Here is a 14,720-nt window from a genome sequence, read left to right on the forward strand (position 1 = left end):
AGCCCCCCAGAGTGGTTGGGGCAACCCAGTCAGATGGATGGGGTACAAGCAATAAATTACTACTACTACTACTACTATGGGGAAGGGTCACAGAGCACCTGCTTTGTATGCAGATGGTATTGGGTTCAACCCCTGGGACCTCCAGGTAGGACTGTGAATGTCCCTTGCCTGAAACTCTGGATAGTCGCTGCCAGTCAGGGTAGACAATACTAATCTAGATGGACCACTGGTCTGAGTTGGTATAAGGAACTGTGTTCCTGTGGTCCCTTGTGAATTAGGAATAAGGAACTGGAAACTAGCAACTGATGCCAGTCTCATAATGGGCACATAAGAAGAGGCCTGCTGGATCAGGCCAAAGGCCCATCTAGTCCTGCATTCTGTACTCAGGGTGGCCGACAAGATACTGGTGGGAAGCCCACTCTCCCACATATGTTCCCCTGCTCTCTATAAATGTGCTCTCTATAAATGTGCAGCTTTTGGTGCCTGCTTGAGACTTTGAAACCAGAGGGACTGGCAGGCTGCAGACATAGCCGGCCGACTTCATTCGTCTTGGTGGGTCACAAGTTGCAGAATCCCGGAGTGGCTCCTGTGGATGTTTATTTGTCTGCATTTTGCGATGTGGGTCCACTTAATCCTGCCGCTCCTTTAGGAGGCCTGGAGGTCTGCATTCCATTCTTTGCAGCGCAGATGATCTGACACACATCCTATTTGGAACGCCTTTTTTTTTGAAGAGAGTTTTCTCTGGCCACATGCCCAACCCTGCAAGTGCAGGATCAGGATCTCATTTCATCAGTAGCGCTGGAAATAAAATAGCTATTTTAACATGCGCCTTCCATGAAGAGATGGCCGCCAGTTTAGCCCGGAGCCCGGTTTCTGATCTATCTTTCATTTTGGAGCATGCCCAACATTGCACAAAGTTAAACCAATTTCCCTAAAACATTCTGCGTGTGTTCTTATGCCGCAGGAGTTCTTAACCGTTTAAAATCATCCTTAAAAAAAATAAAATGTGTTTGAGTTTTCTTTTTTGATGTTTATTGTGACTTTTATGAGATTAGTATTGTTGTTTTTAAGTCTTTGGTTGTAAGTCATTTTGAGAGCTGGTTTGGATGCCAAGATTATTCTGTTTACAAATAAAGATGTACGCCAATAAATCTTGCGTCTTGACAAAGCTTTGCCTTCATTTCGTCCCCTCTTATTTTAATATGCATTTTGACAAACAGATAAAAGACAAACCGTAATATTCAGTCCTTTTTGAGGAAACGTAGGCTGAGTACACACCATATATTTTAAAGCAAACGAAAGTATGCGGCTTCCTCCAAAGTTTACTGGAAGCCGTAGCAGAGCTACAGTTACCAAAGTCCTGGAGAGGAATGGCAGCTTCAAATATCTGGGCCAGTGCTGACCTCAGAGAGCAGCACTCCTCAGAGGCGACCATTTTAATGTACTTATTAAGCTGGAGGGCAGGAATCATGTTGTGCACTCATGGGGTTGGGGAACTCATTGTATGACAGCTTCACTCCGCGTAGTAAGAGTTTTGTAATAGGCTACAATGTGAGAAATGGGTCATTTACCAAACCATGCTGTTTTTGGCAGCACCCTGTGGTAAAATAATGTGAGCTCCAAGTCTCAGTGATGATTTCTTTCTTTCCTTTTTTCCCCTAAGTGATGATTTCTGAGACCGTTAAAGCTCTTCCAACTTGGTTGCTTCACTATTCAGTTTTGTGTGGGGAAATGTTTGCCTCGCGCAGGCATGAAATACTGTAATGGCTCATCGTGACAGAGAGGCTGATCGTTCTCTCCAGTTGCAGGAAACGTCCGACTTCTGCATGTGGCGCTGGGTTGCTGTGCTCCAAACAAGCACACAGAAATTGAAGAGGTAAAGGCCGTAAACTCATTTTACCCGCTCGGAAATAAGATGTCTGAAAACCAGCCCATTGTTTGTTTAAATACACAGGGGACTCAATTTTCTGTCAAAGTTAAAGGGAAACAGAGCTGGAAGAACACAGATTCAATTGCAGGTCATTCAGCTGAAACTATAAATAAGAACAATAGATAAGAATCATTCCAGAACAGGATGCTCCAGGATTTTTGCCGAATAAACAAATGCAAGTGGAGAGCAGATCAAGACGGCATAAAATGGGTGCCTAAGTTTCTATTACACTTTTGGAGGTAGTCCAAATTCTCCCCCTTCCCGTTAGTATGCTGTTAATCGATTTACGAAGCTTCCTGAACACTGTGTGTGTGCGCATGCGTGTGTAGATCACACACGACAACTTGAAGGTAAAAGAGAAATTACAAGAAGGGCTATGTTGGTAATTCTCTGCTCTCTTCCCCAAAGCCTCTGAATACCCTCCCCCAGCAGAGGCCAGCTTGTTGGATAAAATCATAACTTGTTACACACACACACACGCTTACCACCCAATTTTTGTTTCCTGGATTGAACAAAGTGGGAATTCAATCTCTGGCTACTTCCAAACATTACATCTACAGTTCTGTATTCTGCCTCATCACGGAACAGAATTGGAGTTGGGTTGGTTTTTTTTTTAAAATCACCTGCTTGATCATGTGAATGATATAACGAGCATATCAATGTAAGGAAGTACTGGATCCCAGAAGGAGTGTACTTCATTTGTGAATGTTATTATTAAATTATTTGTTCATTATTATTGTTATTAACGGGAAGGCTGTATTAACGGGAAAGCATCCATTGATGGTTGACATGGGTCATCACTCCACTCTGCTCAGCCAGTTTCTGCAGGGAGATGACAACCATGACTCAGCAGAGAAGGGACTCCACAGCTGGAAGCCCTGGCTGCTGTCTGGGCATAGTCCCAGTATGATGAGGTTTCTTTATAGAAGACGTGGCGGGATGGAGGGAGGCAAGGAGAGAGACAGAAAGCACAGAGAGAGAGAGAGAGAGACAGAAAGAAAGCATAATCGGATAACATGCTTCCAGATTTGCAACTGCGAGAGTCCCTCCATATAATTTATTTGTTGAGCATTCAACCCGATTTGGTTGCACAAAGCTTACATGGAGGTTAGATTATAACCTGGAGTTTAACTAAGCATTTATTATGGTTTGCTTGTGGGGTGTTCACACACCTTCCGATTAGTGATTCGTTCAACACACACTTTCCAATGTATTTTCCCATCGGTTTCCAAGCTGGGGGGGTGGTAAGGATCTATTTTTAAGTGGATTTGTTGCACTAGGTCAATAGAGCCCTTTAATCCACTTTACTTGTACAAACCTAACAGTCTAGTTAGGTGCCAGAATTCCACCCACAAAATAGTGACAGTCTGGAGGCATTTTCAGACATGCCAATTCGTAATATCTGATATGGTCAAGCCACAAAGAGACTGTGATGATCCCTGAGCTGACGGTCAGTACAAAAACCAACCAGCAGAATAAATAGTGCTCAGCCAGCCATCACCCTGCTGACACTTTCCTTACTAGGAAGCTTTGACATCCAGAATGGCTCAGTCACCCATTATCACCCAAAAAGACAGAACTGCTAAATTAACAGCTGGAACCAATTCAACAGTTTATTACGGCCTCACCCAAAAGGTTTCCATGACCCTCTGATGGATCCCATCCCAGCATTTGAGAATTAATGGTTTGGTAAGCATACTATGTAAAAGGGACGCGGTTGGCGCTGTGGGTTAAACCACAGAGCCTAGGGCTTGCAGATCAGAAGGTCAGCGCTTCGAATCACCACAACGGGTTGAGCTCCCTTTGCTCGGTCCCAGCTCCTGGCAACCTAGCAGTTCGAAAGCACGTCCAAGTGCAAGTAGATAATAGGTACCGCTCCAGCGGGAAGGTAAACGGCGTTTCCATGCGCTGCTCTGGTTTGCCAGAAGCGGCTTTGTCATGCTGGCCACATGACCTGGAAGCTGTACACCGGCTCCCTCGGCCAATAAAGCGAGATGAGCGCCGCAACCCCAGGGTCGGTCACGACTGGACCTAATGGTCAGGGGTCCCTTTACCTTTTAAGCATACTATGTACACCAAAATCCCCATACTTGCATGCACAAGCTTAAAAGAGGCCTGAACTCTTTTTCTTTAAGCAAGAGAGGTCACATTTCCTTCACGTGATTCACAACATCAGTTCTAGTTGGCTTTGCTAAATGTTTTGTGATTACTTTAACCCTAATCATTGACACCAAAAACAGAGGCTTTGACCATGTTATAAATTGCCACCCAGTTCAGAAGCAGGTGAGAGTTCATGCATGCCTTAAAAAATAGTAAGAGGAGGCAACATGCCATGTTCTGCTCTTTCCAAGAAGCAAGGACTTCTGCGTATTTCGTAGCTTTTATGCTCTAAAACCAATGCCACTGGCACCACCCAGAACAAAGTCTCCTGTATTTATCAGACGTCCTGGGAACTGTGCAGACATCTTGGTAATGTTCCAGCAATTTAGCTCAAAATATACCTAGACCAGGTTGTTTGCAAGGAACTGCTTGCTGTGTTCAATATAATGAACTCTGAAGGAAACTGTGCCAGAGCTGACATTAGCCTGTATTACTGTGATCTTCTTTAATAATACTGCCAAGGCCACAAAGGGATGAGATGCCCTTATTATTATTATTATTATTGTTGTAGTTTAGTTGATAATTAAAGAAGTGTCCTCAGTGACAACTAGTAGCTTTAATAGGTTTCTTTAGTGGGTTTTTATGGCTGATAACTAGCTGCTGCTGTACGCATCTAATAGGCTGAGTATACATTACCACTTACTCTGGCTCCAATGTGCTCCCACTGGTAGTGTTTGAAGCTCTGTACACATGACATTGGCCACAATCCATAGTGCTATTAAGTTTTTCTGGGCAATGGTAGTCTGGATGAGACCCTGTATGCCTTCCAAAACTGTGATCCTGCATGTGTGTGTGGAGGGGAGAAATGTATAAGGGCAAGCTTGCCAAACCAGTTCCTTTGTCCAGGTCAGTGGTTTTCAACACTGGCCTCTGTCCCTCTTTCTTTTTCTCCCTCCTCTGATGCCCTCTCACCAGTGGCGGAGCTACCTGCTCTGGCACCAGGAGCGGCATACATCTGGAGGCGTGGCTGGCGCGCATCCCAGGGGGCGTGGTGAGCGTCCGGGGGGGGGGGTGCGCAGCAAGTGGAGCACGTCCTGGGGCATGCACAGTGAGCGTCCTGGGGGTGGCCGCGATGTCATCCCCTCCCTAATGGCACCCGGGTCAAGCCGCTCCCCCAACCCCACCTTTGTCCACCAGTGCCTCTTGCATCTCTGCCTCCCAAAGGCTTGTACAGCTGTTTGTGGCAGCAGCCCTGGCTACAAGCTCCCCAGGTGAATGGTACCTCTGGGGCTGGCCAGGGGGTGCTTCCCAGGCCCGTGGGGCATGGTGAGCAGGCACCTCTCTTTGGGGCAGGGGGAGCAGCTCAGAGACCAGAGGGCGGGAGCTGCGGTCGCCCAGAGGACTCCCAAGAGGAGAGGAGTTGAGATGAGACAGAGGGAACACTCCACAAGGGAGGGCGTTTGAAAAAGCGTGAGGAGGGGCTGCCAGCTCTGCAGGCAAGGGGTGACATAACTGGGCTCCTGAGCCCCACAGGGTTGTCACAGAAAGAATGTAATTGGTCATGGGAGCCATAGACTCAAAAAGGTTGAAAGCCTCTGGTCTAGGTAATGGCTTTGGCTGACAACTAGTCTGAGCCCAGTTATGTCACCCCTTGCCTGCAGAGCTGAGTAACATGCAGAGCTAAGTAACATGATTTACAAGTCCAAAGAGGTTGCAATAGCTACAGCTAAGTGATGGAAAGCAATAGGTCCAAGGGGAACTGGTCTAGAGAGTTGTGTGAGCAAGTGAGCTGGAAAATCTGAATGCAAGAAGTGGCAGAGACAGAGACACATGTTTAGCTTTGTGCTGCTCTGTGTTGGAGCTGTGCCAGGAACTGAATGAGGAAGCAAGATCTGTTGGGGCTGCCAATGCTGTGAGCCCTTCCATCCTATGCTCAGGTTGTATATATGTGTAAATAAAACCATATATCCTAAAGACACCACAGTCTCTTATTGAGCGAGTCTGACCGCTCAAAGATTGGGGTGGTGTGTAACAGCATCTGCCCTGTAGCTTCTTGAGAAACACTGCTGGTTGATGTGTTTTCTCTCAAACCAGCTGCCTTGCAGTTTGGAAATTTAACCCACAATTAAGCCGAGGTGGGTGCGTTTGAGACGGCCATTTCACATGTTGTGGTCATGAAGAGCATCTATCCATCAGAAATGGAAGAGAGGTTTCTGGTAGAGTCTCACCTGCTCTTGAAGCATCCATAAGCAAGTATGCCTGACAATTTGAGAATCCTGGACCTACCAGAAGTCTTTATAGAAGAAGTGCATGTTGCAGAATTGGCTCCAGGTTCCTGGGTCCTGGATCAACTGTGGACTCGTCAGTGCCATCCCAATGAATCTACCTTTGTACACCGTACTCATTGTTCTTTACACTTCACCTGCACTAACAGAAAAGCATGGCATTTTTAGACAGGGCGGGAAATGCTTCCCTGGTCTAGAAACAAGCAATTTGAGCCTTTCCCAAGAGTAGCTCAGAGAAAACAAGCATGACTCAGCGAGCAGAACTTGCTCTTATCCCAGGCACAGAGCCAGGTAGATCAATGGCAAAGGGGAGGAATTTGGCTAGCCTTTAATGTCCGTTAGTGTTCAAGGAGGGAAAACTTTTGCAAAATGTAGGCAGCCCTTCTAATTCTAGTCTTGAGTGCATTAACCCGGTAAGCGGCGAGGAACAAAATGAATTATTCTTATTGTAGAAATTCTCCCAACATCGCCCCCCCCCCGCCTCTTTACCCAAGCAAGACATTTGCAAAGTGATCAAGCTGTTGCAGGCTAGATTTCATTTCATTTCAGCAGGAATGGAAATGGGAATAATGCACACTCTTGGGTCAATGGTGGAGACGTCCCATGCAAAATGATTTGTATGATATAGGATGGCAATGAGGGCTTCTGTCAATTAGTCTGTACTTCTTTGAAGACAATGCAGCAGACGAAGTAATCTGCATGTCTTGCATTCCTACTGCTCTCATACTAGATGAAATCCCATTGTCACAGTTGGTTCCAATGGCACATGCTCTACCCATTTTAAGTCACTCACAAATATCTGGTTACAGGTAGGTAGCCGTGTTGGTCTGGATCGAAGTAAAATAAAAAAATTCCTTCAGTAGCACCTTAAAGACCAACTAAGTTTTTATTTTGGTATGAGCTTTCGAAGAAGTGTGCATGCACACGAAAGCTCATACCAAAATAAAAACTTAGTTGGTCTTTAAGGTGCTACTGAAGGAATTTTTTTATTTTACAAATATCTGGGTTCGACATGGAGGTTCTGTGCAGTGCCTCAGTGCTTTGCAAGACCCAACCATCAGCTGTCAGGTGTTGTGGAGTGTTTTGCAAGGGGCATTGCAAGTGATAACCAGCACTTTGTGGGCTGTACCTTTGCCTATATGGTTTGAGTTCAAATTATCACGCAGGCAAAAACGGGTCACCTGATCTCATTATGATACCAGGTTGGTGGCCCTGCCTTCTGGGATGGTCATTTATCATGCCTCTTGTAAATTCTGAAAAAAAGCATTTTAAGTCAGTAGCGTATTAGTCAACCTTTGATTCCAACTTCAGCTCCTGCCCCCTCCATTTAGAGGGGAGAACCTATTTATTGAGGATCCATCCTCATTTGTTTGCACAATGCTTCTGGGAAGGTTAGACAACGTCAGCTTTCTATTGAGTATCCATTCTGATGTGTTTTCAGGGAGATTACAGAGGTCGGATGACGTCAAGCAAATGTTAGCCCACACTTCTGAGTGTATTTTCTGATGACTGTCTTTATCGAAGAAAGGCCAATTTTTTTAAGGAAGCTGGTCTCCTTGGAAGAGCTCCAAATCAACTAAAATTTGCCAATAAAATATTGAATCCTACCCCAAAATAGTAACAGCCTGTGTAATCAATTGCAAGATGTCAAAAAAGACTCCCGGTCGCCCTCACTCCTAGTATAACACATTCCAGATGTAAAATCCTTTGTGTGGGTTTTAACTGTAAGTCACATCAGGGGCAAATCTTGTCTGAAGATTAAACAGGATCTATATAAATTCCATCTCTAAAAGAGGCTCACATGTCATCAGCTGTGAGACTGATATTCAAAATCGATTCACACAAGTTAAAGGCATAAGGGAATTCTTTTTCCAGCTATAAGGGTGGATGATTTGAGGTCCTGAACTGCAAAAACAGCTGTTACTGAGATAAGAGATGCTACCTGAAGTCTCAAAACTCTTATTGATCCCACAATTACTGCCTCCCCACATTCAGGAACAGAAAAAAGCAGCATTGCCTTTAGATTGCAGGAGGCAGGCTGTGATACACAAAGGATGAACGTTGTTACATAAAACTTGATTTCTCGTTTGGCCCCAAAATAGAAGCAGACATGAGTATATAGTTGGATGGCCTACTTTTCTGATGAAAAACACAGCTTGTAAACACAGCATATCACACCAAAAACCTGTTCCCTAAAGTCATTTGAACCTCGATTTCTAGCTTATGCTTCTGAGTGGGAGAGAGTGGGAATTTATTTCTCAAATTGCTTCTTAAAGCTTTGGTGAATGATTCTTGTACTTAGCTTGGATTGTAAGGCTATGCATGGGTACCTGAGAGTAAGGGTCTTTTCGCAGGTGGATTCTTCAACATGTCATTGATGCAATAATCATGCAATAGTGGTGGATTTATGCTGGAGCATCCACACATCATTCCATATTATTAGTTTTGTGATGCTTCTCCAATGATGGTGCTTTGTTGCTATCTGGAGGGGCTCTCTTGTGCTATAGCTCAACAAAACTGGAACAAAAGACAAACAAAACCGGTACGTTTGTGGCATAAAAAGGACTTGTCCACACCAGAAATTACTGTCTGCAGCTTTTTGCATTCCCATTTAATCAACATATTCCACACGGTGCTACCCTTAATACCAATCTTGATGCATGTCTCCTGTAAATTTGAATTTCTCTGATATGGGAATATTCAAATAAATTGGGGGGAAATTAGGTGTTTGCGGGGGGGGGGGACTCCTGTTCTATACTTTGGCCATTGGCCTAGGGCAGGACTGGCTAACTCACTGCCTTCTAGATGCTGGACTACAATTCCCATCATCCATGACCATTGACTATGCTGGTTGGAACAGATGGAAGCTGGAGTCCATTAACACCTGGAGGGCCACATCCTATACTATCCTGCAGGAATTCCACCTGGTTCCTCCATGCCGATTAACAGCTGTATGAAACTTCTGGGCAAGATAAACAATACAAAATCTGATGAAGTGTGCATGCACACGAAAGCTCATACCAAAATAAAAAACTTAGTTGGTCTTTAAGGTGAAGGTGCTACTGAAGGAATTTTTTATTTTGTTTCGACTCAGACCAACACGGCTACCTACCTGTAACTAATACAAAATGACGACGATGATAATGATGATGCAGTGCATCACATTTCCTTTCCTTCCCCTGCCCCAAAGCTGAAACAGATTTCCCTGCTTTCCAGAAGAAAGAAAATTTAACACATTTATGTGATGGCGGCGAACTCCTGGAAAGTCACTGGATATTTATCAGTGGTGACTACAACAAAGAGTTTGACATGAATTTTGTTTCACGCTGTCACTATTGGCTCAAAACACATAGGGTGGGCAGACTAAAAAAAAAGTCTATTTGTTTTGTATTAGTGTGCTGATTATTACTTCTCCCTTACAAAAAGGAGCCGCTAGCTTTACTGAGAGGTTTCTCAGGCTGTGTTGCTAGGCTCCTCTCTGAGCCAAGAGAGAGAGCTACTTGTCTCCCAGCCCTAACTTGAACAAAGAACAGTAGGGAGAGAGGGCAGGGGGAAGAATCACAACTGAAATACTGGCTGACCATGTGCATTCTTGCCTCTGGCCCAGGACTGGGCAATTCAAGAAAGATACAAATAACTTGTGAGCTTCTGTCCTCCATGGGACAACTGATGCCCCTCACAGGACAGGAATTTGGCAGAGTACAATTGTTTGCCTTTTTCCTTGGAGCCCCTTACTCAGTTTACCACACAGGCCTCAGCCAACCAGCCAGCTACATACACAGGCAAGACAGACAACTCTGTTTTTCATCACCAGATGGCCATTGACCATCCCTACCAAGTGCTGATGAAATATTTCTTACTACACATCTGCACCTGATCAGAAATCTGGAGAAGCAGGGGTGACAGAATTCTCCTTACAACTTGGTGGGCCGTTATAGACAACAATAGCAGTAGCATTTGTACATGTGTAGGGCTTTTCAGCAAGTATCTGAGGCGTTTCGCATGCATTATGGAGAGTTGCAATCCTTACAACAAAGGCAGTATCTTCCATACTGCAGATATAGAGAACGAGGCTGAGAGGAAGAGAGGCTCACCTAACACTATCTGGTTCAGACCAGAGTTCAGACTTCGGAGCCCAAGTTAGTGCAGATGTGGGTCCCAGGCTGTTTCCCATCCAGACCACTGACTGGACCCTGACCTGCTTAGCTTTAGCGGCGTTGTGGCCTCACGTGTCCCTTCACACCATACCCTGGGACTGGAGATTTCCTGAAGGACAACTTGGACTCTTAGCAGTTCCTCCAGACTTGTGTTTAATTGCAGGTGGGTTCTCCAACATCTTAACACAATAATAGTGTGCTAGTGATGGATTTATTCTGCTTTATTGGTCGTTCTGCGATGCAAGCCCATTAGAATGACTAGAGAATGACTGTAGCTCAGTGGAGAGCCTATGCTTCACGTGTTTAGCTGAGGGATCAACAGATCAAAAGAATTTTGCCTTCCCTTCAAAAGAAAAGGGAAGGCAGAATTTAAGAAGCATCAGCTGACATGATTTGAAGATGGCACTATTTCAAAACAAACAGCTGTAAATAAAGTTCAAGTTCTAATAAATACCTTAGTATTAAAATGGAAAACACTGGGACACGTTTATAAACATATTTAATCTATTCCCCTAGCAGCAATTCAGATCTCATGCACGTTTCCCTCGTCCAGGTACAAGGAATTTGTGGCCACAAGACTTGGTTCTAACTGACTGCTTTTTGCATCCTCCTCCACTCCACCCAATCCATCGGCTGTTCCAGGGATTCGTAGCAAGCACCATAAATGGGAAAAAGGATTAAGAGTTGGATGAGGAATGGGATTGGCAAGGCCGAGTGGCCCAAATCAAAACCCTGGTCAAAGTGTGCTCTCCACTGTCCGCTCCTGTTTCTGTATAAGATTTCTCCCTCTCCTTCCAGCTTCCAGCTGCAGCATCCAACTTGCCGAACTCTCAGCTTCTGCTCTATGAACATCTGTTTTCCAAGTGTGTGTTCTGAAAACATTTCACAATGATAACTGCCAGGCAGGTCAGCTGCTGTTGAGAGCTATACAGGGACGTCCTCTGCCAAAGATATTAACTCTTATCCTGGAAGGAATGAACCCACTAGCCTTTCATAGCAGCACCAAAACATCTTTCAGAAAGCTATGTGGTAGAGCGGCACTTGGGGGAGTGTAACTTCATTTGAAAAACACCTCCAAGAGAGAAAACTATTGTTGGTTTCCTTGACCCAAAGCAGGAATTTATTTTGGAAAGCGTTTTCTCATTTGCTTTGAAAACAAAAAGAACACACACATATATATGTGGCATAAATGTGCTGCTAACATAAGAAATGCAAGAGACTGCCATTTCCTTGGAAAGTATTGTATGACAAAACAAGTATTAACGCGACAGCAAGAGGCTTTTCTTAGGAATCTGAAAGATATAAATACCTCTTAAAGCAGCACGAAGAGAAAAAAAACCCAAGGCCAGGCAACATCTTCTAGGGTTTCAAGGAAACCAAATTACTATTATATGAACCACAAAGACACTTACATGGGAAGAAGCTGAATCCAGCAGCCCTTGGCGCTCCTGCTTCTATGAATGATTAAAGCCCAATATAGTTATGACATGACAAAGGTATGCCTGAGTTGCTTAATTCTTTGTTGTCATAGTAACAAACACTCTTCTAAAGCTTTAAGATGGATGCAAATCAAGCTCCTGCATTGGGAATACTTTGCATTCACAGAGATCAGAACAGTGGCCAAGTGTGGCTGTAATCTACGCTTGGCTTCCTCGAGGCAGGGATTTCTTACAACCCTGTCTCAATCTTCAGCAAAAAGAATGCTAAATGTTGTCTTCCCTCCCACTATGCTGGTTGTGCAGAAAAAAATGCAGGAGAGGAAGGACCCATAGGATGTAGTGCAGGGGTGTCAAACTCAAATTCATCGGGGGCCGCATCAGCAGTTTGGTCACCCTCAAAGGGCCGGTTGTATCTGTAGGACTATGTGTCCACTCTTTATTATCATAAATTATTGTCACTGCATTCAATTATTACTGTTTTTTGTAATAATGTAAGTAATAACTAGCTCTGAAAGCAGAAACATAGTCAGAATAATGGCAAGTAGATATTCAAATGTACAATTATTGTACAATTTATTGAAAAATGATTTTTGGTAACTGCACTGGGTGGTGGAGGCTCGCTAGGGTTTCATGCAGGACCTTTGCAGAGCTACTAGTACCTGGAGATGCTGGGGTCCTTCTGCATGCAGGACAGCTGTTCTGCCAGTGAGCCACCACCCTTCACCAAAGGGACTGGCTGAGGTTGACTCACTGGAGCTGCTCTCCTGGTTCCAGGGTTTAAAGGCCAGAAGTATAAAGCAGCATCCTATGTTTCTGAGGAGAGGGAGAGGGTGAGGAAGGAAGGAAGGAAGGAAAGAGGGAGTGGGAGGGAGAGAGGAAGGAAAGAAAGAGGGGAGAGAAAGAAGAGTAGGAAATAAGGAAGGGAATAAAGAAGGAAAAAAAGAAAGAGGGAGAGAAGACAGAAAGGGAGAAAGAAGGAAGGAAGTAGAGGGAAAGAAAGAATAAGAATGAGGGAGAGGAAGAAAGATGGGAAGGACGGAAGGAAGAAAGGAAGTAAGGAAGAAAGAAAGAAAAGAGGGAGCAGGAGGGAGAGAGGAAGGAAAGAGGTGAGAGAAAGAAGAGTAGGAAAGAAGGAATAAAGAAGGAAAGAAAAAGAAAGAGGGAGAGAAGACAGAGATAAAGAAGGAAGGAAGGAGAGGGAAAGAAAGAATAAGAACGAGAGAGAGGAGGAAAGAAAGGGAAGGGGGGGTCGCCGCCTTGATTCAGCGCCAGAAAAGAGCGCGAAGGGACCCAGGGGCAAAAAGCATTTCCCGTGCAGCGTGAGGCAGCGGGTGTCCATTTTAGGAGAAGGGCGTAAAGCCTCAGAGTTGCACGTTCGTGAGGCTGAGCTGCTGCTGAGCTCACGTTCATGAGGCTGAGCCGCGGCAGGAGGAGGAGGAGGTGAGGCAAGAGGAGGAGGCGGCTTGCCGGGTCGGTGCCCGGCAGCGCCGTGCGGAGATTCCCGAGCCTCTGGGACGCAGCAGTGCTCTGTAGCACTTTGAATCCTCCTCCTCCTCCACACGGCGCTGCTGGGTGCTTTGTCTGTGCTTCAGCAGCAGCCGTTTCCAGGCGCCGAGCCGTGGCAGGAGGAGGAGGATTCAAAGTGCAATCCCGGCAAGCTGCCTCCTCCTTCTCCTGCTGTGGCTCGGGGCGCTCCACGCAGCGCTGCTCTGCCCGCCTTTCTACCCCCCCCCCAGCCCCAGCTGTTTGTCGGCGCTTTGTCGGTGCGGCGCTTCAGCAGCAAGGTCCCGCTGCTGGGTCCCGCTGGCTGGGGCGCTCGGCGGGCCACATGACGAGGTCTGGCGGGCCGGATTTGGCCCCCGGGCCTTGTGTTTGACACCCGTGATGTAGTGGATTAAATTCAATGGACTGAAGGAGATGGAAACCTTTGAGAACTTGGGAAAGGTAGCTAATTATTTGCATTATATCAAATGGGGTAGGAATAAAAGCACATCTTTTATCTGAATGACTCAACAGGCAGTGTTAAAACCAGCTAGTTATCACTGACTGCAAATATTTATAGTAAGCCCACAACTTACACAGGGTTTACGTTCTGGGGATCGTGCCTAAAGCCAAAATTGCATACTGTATAGTCAAAATTGCCAAAGTCTTTCTTCCTGGACACCCACCCCCTTTTTAATTCATTCTTTTCTCCCTGCAAGGTGCTTAAAGCTGAATGTGCACAAGTTACATGTGGCTAAGTTTTGGGCTAACTATATTAACTCAAGCCAAATATATACTACCCAGTGCCAGTTACAGATTGGAGGCAGGGCTTAAGAAGGCAGCCTCTCTTTTCCAGATCCTGCATCTGTGAAGCACAGAAAATTGCACTTCCATTTAAAAGACACCTACAGTTCTCAGGGTTTAAGAGCCAAAGGTCCCCAGGGAAGTCCCCCAGTCTGATACAAATAATGGGGGAAACTTACTGCCCATCTCCTCATTTGTGACAAGGCAAACATGCCTCATATTATATGTCGACAGGGTTATACCGTAGCAAATGAACTCATCTTTCCATCCTTCCCTATCAATGGGTTTTAGTGCACTCGCCTGAAAAATAACATGGGCTGGGGGAGAACTACTCATACTGCTGGTACTTCCATATGGGTCTCAAATATCATAACTGGTGCATTAAAAGAATCCACCGCATCTCTAGATTTGCCTGGTATATTTGATCCAAGTTCTTTTTTGCTCACTGTGTCAGCCAAGCAGTCTCATTTCATCTGTATTCAGGACATCCTCTGGAAGCATTATGGATTCCTCCAGATTGGAA

General features: G+C 45.3%; 1 protein-coding gene across 1 annotated transcript in view; it reads right to left on the bottom strand.

Moving 5' to 3' along the window:
- Positions 1 to 14,652, bottom strand: part of LOC118090051 (uncharacterized) — a 37,090-nt gene extending 22,438 nt beyond the window's left edge. Inside the window, exons 1-2 of the mRNA XM_088675751.1 lie at positions 8,646 to 14,652; positions 6,317 to 6,457 (exon numbers count right to left, since the gene is read on the bottom strand). Of these exons, the coding sequence (XP_088531877.1) occupies positions 6,317 to 6,435 (119 nt within the window). The 5' untranslated portion in view covers positions 6,436 to 6,457; positions 8,646 to 14,652. The remainder of the gene's footprint in view (positions 1 to 6,316; positions 6,458 to 8,645) is intronic.
- Positions 14,653 to 14,720: the final 68 nt, after the last annotated feature.

Source organism: Zootoca vivipara, chromosome 8 (genome assembly GCF_965207765.1).
Source record: "Zootoca vivipara chromosome 8, rZooViv2.hap1.1, whole genome shotgun sequence".
NCBI lineage: Eukaryota > Metazoa > Chordata > Lepidosauria > Squamata > Lacertidae > Zootoca > Zootoca vivipara.